This window comes from Haliotis rufescens, unplaced genomic scaffold, assembly GCF_023055435.1.
Source record: "Haliotis rufescens isolate VD_foot unplaced genomic scaffold, xgHalRufe1.0.p SCAF_15, whole genome shotgun sequence".
NCBI classification, from domain to species: domain Eukaryota; kingdom Metazoa; phylum Mollusca; class Gastropoda; order Lepetellida; family Haliotidae; genus Haliotis; species Haliotis rufescens.
Genome location: NW_025963835.1, coordinates 32074019 through 32080595, shown reverse-complemented (window position 1 = coordinate 32080595; position 6577 = coordinate 32074019). Strand labels below are relative to the sequence as shown.

Here is a 6577-nt window from a genome sequence, read left to right as displayed (position 1 = left end):
ACCTTTTTACTCAGGTAAGTTCTCATTTTATTCTTAGTTTTTTTAAAGAAATCGAATTGTTTCATAAATTTTGATTATTATGCTTTTTAAATAAATAAAGTTACTTTTACAATTGGTAAAATAAATCAGTAACTGAGATTGTTAGTGGCTATATCCTTGAAGGGGGTTGAAGTAGTGTAAAATTATTGTCCCCCTGAGAGGGTATGTAAGACCACGTCTTTCAAAGTATATTTATTTCTACCACGTTTTTAATCGTAGCATATGTGTTATTTCAATGATTGCTTAATTTGTCAATAATCGCCAACAGCTGAAGGGATGATGTAAATCCGGCTGGGGCCCATGCAGGTAGCAAACGTACTGTAAGTCCCCATGGACCCTAGCATGGTGATCTCTCTTCTGTGGCTGGCGATCTATAGCCCGTTTTTATCTTGTATTGTTACGTATGGTGTTATATTTTTATGGCTAACTACTAGTTTCAGATATAATCTGTGGTAAATCTAGTTATTTTACTTTCCATCGTTGACCGGTTTTTATTTGGTCTGAATATGTGTATTATCAATGTACTTCTCGTCACGATATGGCTGAAATACTGCCGATGTGACGTTAAATTTTAACTCACTCACTCACTCCTCCAGCGACACAGGGACGCAACCCATGGCAAACGGGTTGCCCAATTAAGCCGCCTCATACGACAAGCAATGGGGTGCTGAGGACACATTCTACCCCGGGTACACATGGAGGAAGAGCGATTAGCGTCACCCAGCACTCACCACGGGGAGGTTGCTCAGTGAGCCTGATCACCCGATCCCGTTAGTCGCCATTTACGGCAAGCATGGGTTGCTGAAAACCTTTTCTTAACCGGTTGGTGGGTTGCTTTGTTGTTTAACGCTGCACGCAGCAATGTTCCAGCTGTATGACGGTGGTTTTAAAAGGATCCAGTCTGGTTGGTTGGTTGGTTGGTTGTTTAACGCCGCACTCAGCAATATTTCAGCTATATGACGGCGGTCTATAAGGAATCGAGTCTGGACCAGACAATCCAGCGATTGGTATCATGAGCATCGATCGACGCAGTTGGCATTCCATGACATGAATTAACCACGTCAGCGAGCCTGACCACCTGATCCCGCTAGACGCCTCTTACGACAAGCATAATCGCCTTTTGTGATATCACAGATATATTGTTCTGAAAGTAATGACAATATATATCAGCTATTTACGTTATGGTACATATCGGTACCTCAGCTGGGCACACCTTGGCTGATAGAACGGACAATGTTCCATACCATTTAATCTAGATGTGACACGCACGCACGCACGCACGCACGCACGCACGCACGCGCACACGCACACTATTACTTTGGATTTGTTCTACCCACGATTCGCAAGAGGAAAACACATAGAAATTGTTTAATCAGTTTATTCACTCCAAAGAGACATTAATAAATCATTTGATAATAAACGTGAATACCTTAAATATACACACTTAACTTCAAGGGTCAATAAAATAGAATCATCTTAGTATTTACACCATGTAAATTGTTTGATAGGCATTACTTAGAAGTTGGCGGATGACAAGGTAGACACAATAGAACAATAGATTACCTTTCACCAAATGTTTCGAGATTGCCTCGATAAATACTTTGAATGTATACTTGTTTTATAGACTAATGCCCTGGGGATGATCCAATAATACACAATATAGTCACTCTTAAGTCTATCCTCGTAATTCTTGTAAGTTTGTTTTTCGAGTAAGATGATGTTTATTCCATAGGATGGGTCTTGATATCTCGAGTGACATTTGTTTTATAGATGCGACAAAACCTTTTCCATGTTTCTGAGAAATATCTGCTAAAAGCAGGTTCGATTATACGATTCCGATTATATTATAAGCAACTGTTTGAGAATTAGCATGGAATAGTGATGATAAAAGTTCGTGAAAAGGTGACCGTATCATGCTCAACGGTCAAAAACACATGCAAATGCAAGTCATTTGTTCACCTAACACAAGAAACATGGGAACATGTGGTATAAGTCAAAATAGGGAACTGCACCTGACATATTTGTATATAGAGTGAGTGAGTGAGTGTTGATCATAAAGGAGATGGAGCTTCTTGCTTGGCGTTTCAATGAAAATTTAAAGTTGAACGTTTGTAAAACATAAATGTTGTGAAAGGCTGTACAATATTTAATGGAGGGTGATAAATACTAAAAGTAATAAACACCTCTAAAGTCACCGAGAAAGTGTAGTGAGTGAGTGACTTCACGAAGAGCGGGCTGCGCTGCATCAGACTATTTGATCATTCATGCGTCTGCTCAGTAGAGTATTCATACAGCGACAATCCATGATTGCACGTTGGCCTTGGCCTTGAAGTCGCCCTCTCCCGGCAAAGCTGCAAAGAGCTCACAGACGCTGTCTTGCTTGTTGTAGTTGATACTTTGACATCCTTCGATTTCGTGACACGCTTCAATGCAGTTGATGATGTTGGGAGCATTAAGCTCTTTGAACACTTTCAGGGCGTCGATCATACCTTTCAGAGTGCGCCGGAACTGGTGACGGACATTCTTCGAGGCCTCAGTTTCTGATAAAAAGACAACAAACAATTCTTATCTTATCCGTAAAACGGAATGGAATACATACGTCATCACATTTAGTGGTTGGCTTGTTAATCAGCCAGTCTGGAGAAGACTAACCAGTGACTAAAAGCCATTCAGTTGGAGCCTGATCTAGCGATTCATTTATATCAGCCTCTGCACGTTACTGGGGATGAATAATACCCTGGAAGTCAAATGAAGACCATGTACTCTTAAATAATATGCCCCCGTGAGAATTTTGTTCAGTTACTCATAACCTATGCTGTTCGTAAGAGGCAACCAAACTGATTGTGTCATCATTCTTCAAGGCGGTGGTTGCTCATCATATAAATAAATACACAGTTATGAGATGGCATACCAATGATCCAGTCAGCAACGCCTGTGAGGTCCAGGAAGTTGACTTTGTAAGTCTCGATGGATGTAGTTAATACAATTTCTTGCAATCCCACATCATGGCCGTGACCAATTTGCACCGTCAATCCCGCCCATTTGACCCAGAAGGGCTTGAAGGCTGCACAGTCGAGATAGGCTGATGTGGCGCCGTTTTGCACTGCGCAGTGGTGGCATGGTATCACAAAGAGACCTATATTTCCGCTTACGCCAATACGGATAAGTGCCTCGTTCCCCCCTTCTTTCTCACGAAGCGCAACGAAGAGATCCTTACAGCCTCGGACTTGCAGAAGCAGCTGATCCCTCTGGCTCAGATCAATATTTGTCGTCAGTTGGACGTCCTTTGTTTCTATGAAGGCTTTCCCAATTGTTTCTTTCAAAATACCTGGGGGTAAAAAACACACCATTATATTATGTGTTCTGTAGTTTGTTGAATGTCGGAAGAAAAATGTATTATTTTTTTTTTAACGCCACACACTCAATTTTCCAGCTATATGATGGTGGTTTGTAAATAATCCAGTAGGGATACGATGGCATGCATCAGCCAAGTCTGTGAACCTGACCACCCGTTCCCGTCCGTCGCCTCTTACGACATACATGGCTTACTAGACCAGTTCTAAACTGGATTTTCACAGGGGCTGGTCGCAGGGCACAGGATGCACCGAGTTTTTCTGTCTGTTGCGCCCCTTAGGATTGCCTGAAACCTGTGGTCATGGACATAAATGCCGGTTCGCCTTAGCTATGTTTCTAGGTTTGTCAGCACAATGCTCAGGCTTATGAGTTTCATCTCGATTGCTTAAGACTGTCGTCTTGCATTTATATGACTGAAATAATGTTACTTGTACATCTGAGTCGAAACTGCTCGATTAATATGCACGTAGTTGCAATATGTAACACACACTTTTGAGTCTTGGGAAACCTTCCGAATTCAGTACAACTGTTTCACAAAACATAGGTCTCAATTTTGAAGCAAAACTTGACATAGCATGAACAACAATTTCAGGAAAACATCTTGAATGCAAGAAATGGTTTCGTTTACCACCTCAAGTTGAGGAGTTTATATGTGCCTCCCGTCGTTAACGTCAACCTTAAAAACCTCACGATTTCCATCACATCTTGCTTGTGTATTTGAGAAAGTTTAACCAACCTTTGGTAGCCATAGTTTACCATCACTCTGTGCTTTGAGCTAATGACAGAAAACTAATTAGTGTCCTATCATTTACAAAGAGTTTCTATTCCCTTGGCTAAATATTTTCCTTCACGCGAGCCGAGATAAAAACTATTAGTCTCAAATAAGCAGATGTTAGGACAGCTTGCAATTACTAACGACGCTTGATGAGCTAAATAATGTATTTGAAAAAACAACAACATGTATCATTTTGTCCGTTCTGCATAAGTATTTGGTTTAGGTTTGGTTTGGTTTCTTGTTTAACGCCGCACTCAGCAATATTCCAGCTTTATGATGGCGGTCTGTAAGTAATCGAGTCTGGACCAGACAATCCAGTGATTGACATCATGAGCATCGATCCACGCAATTGGGATACGATGACATGCATCAACCACGTCAGCGAGCCTGACCACACGATCCCGTTAGTCGCCTCTTACGAAACGCGTAGTCACCTTTTACAGCCAGCATGGGTTGGTGAAGACCTATTCTAACTGGGTCTGTAAGTATTAAGTACCGTAGGAGACATTCTTGCAATTTGACTGGACCACAAATGTGGACGTACTTACCTGTTGTTACAATCAGACGCCACAGGAAGCTCAACCTGTTCATCTTGGACTCTCACACTACAATGACTGAAACTGGAGTAACCTGTGTTGATACGATGTTTTAATGTATGTGTGGTCGATAAGGGGTGTGGTGTCTAGCCGATCACTACATGTACACTCAAAGCATTGTCTTCGGAAATGTTTGAACAAATGATGCATGACACTTACACAGGACGACGCTTGCCATTGTTAAACACTCCTCATTACCTGCCACGAACACCGGTCTCAGGATCAATATCAATCTTTTTATCTCTTTGAGGTCAATTGTGCAAACATGTTCTTGCTAGATATGGGTTTTAAGTCAAGTCAAACTCACCCACAACAGACAAAGTGATGGGGAAGCATTATTATTATCATCTATGACCTGAGAAAATGACAAAGAAAAGTTTATTAATTTTCGTCTTAACAGGTCGGAATTATTTCAAGAAAAGGAAATTAGATTGTAATCTTGTTTTGGAGAGGAGAAAACTGACTAAATCGACCGTGTGCGTGTTTAACGCTGTGGTCAGGAATGCTCCAGAAATAAAGTAGGCTGTGTTGGACTCCACAGTGGTCGACAGCATGAGAATCGAGACACGCCACCTGTGCACGATGACACACAAAACGCAAGGCCACACATTATGGCCACCAGGTCTCTATTGGTAGGCTCTCAATACAAGCATGGGGTATTGAGTACCTCTCTGAGACCATGATTGTGGGTTCGAATCCTGGTTCGCCTCGATTATGTTTCTAGGTTTGTCAGCACCATACCCGTGCTCGTGGGTCAAAGACATGCATCATTTCGGGCTTTCCTCCCACATTAAGCTGACACGCCACGATATAACTGGAATACTGTTAAAAGCAGCGTTAAACCCAACTCACTCACTCACTCAGTGTTCTTATGCTTCCTGCGTGGACCCAGAAGTCGAACGGTCTCGAACCCACAATCATAGGTTTCTGGCGTGCCCAAGGGACGCAACTCTGCGATCGCGGCGCCTTAGACGACTGGGCCACCCGTGCCCCCGATTACGCAATGAAGTTAATGAGATTGTCCAAAACATTGTCAGTGGATGTCATGACTTGGCACAAACACAGTATCATAAACCACATGATGGAGTTCTTCGATCATTTTATTACTGTCTTCATCATACTTGTGGTTTAGACCGAAAGATCCATCCATGGTCCGACCCAGAATATGTAGAGGGCGTCATGGAAAATGGTAATACAAACTTCTATGGAATAGGCCCGGGTACAGCCTCAGGCCTGTTCAGGCCAACAAACCTGATCTTGTCCTTTTTGATAAATTCAATGAAATCATTTACATGTATATACAAATTAGTAGTAAATTTAGTAGTATCAACGTTCGTGATCGAAAATCGAACAACTACACGACAGGATTCAAACACGTAATAAAAAATATATATTCATATTGTTATGTTACATTGTTGGCGGAATATGTTTTCTAATCAATCAACCTCTAAAGTTTAACACAAAACAACTGTTACGGACTGTATGACCGATTCAAAATACTTTAAAAAGGGTAGTCTGGAATGGAAGTCGCAACTTTGAAACTGGTACCCAAAGCTTAAGAAAGCTGCTTTCTAAGTGGCTAACGTCGACTTCCTGTTGGTCATTTCATTGGTAGGTCATAGTTCGCGAAAGGTTGTTCTGACGTGACCTGTAATGGGACGTCCTCGTCGATAGCGAGAACTTGTATCTGATTTTAATAAGATTGAGGTGAATTATCCTGTTTTCTTTATTTAAAGCATGAATTGTTTATTGTTAAACAAGTCTGCAGCCGTTGTAATATGCAGCTACCAGACAAGGAGTACGCTGATCACTG

The 6577-nt window shown here is 41.6% G+C and overlaps 1 protein-coding gene across 1 annotated transcript; it reads right to left on the bottom strand.

The window, feature by feature from the left end:
* Positions 1-1436: 1436 nt before the first annotated feature.
* LOC124132099 lies at positions 1437-4766 on the bottom strand. Its single transcript, XM_046495731.2, has 3 exons — positions 4717-4766; positions 2951-3367; positions 1437-2579 (listed from the first exon to the last, which is right to left on the bottom strand). The coding sequence occupies exons 1-3, from the start codon at positions 4757-4759 to the stop codon at positions 2326-2328; spliced, it is 714 nt and encodes a 237-aa protein (XP_046351687.2). The 5' UTR covers positions 4760-4766; the 3' UTR covers positions 1437-2325.
* Between the last annotated feature and the right edge of the window lie 1811 nt (positions 4767-6577).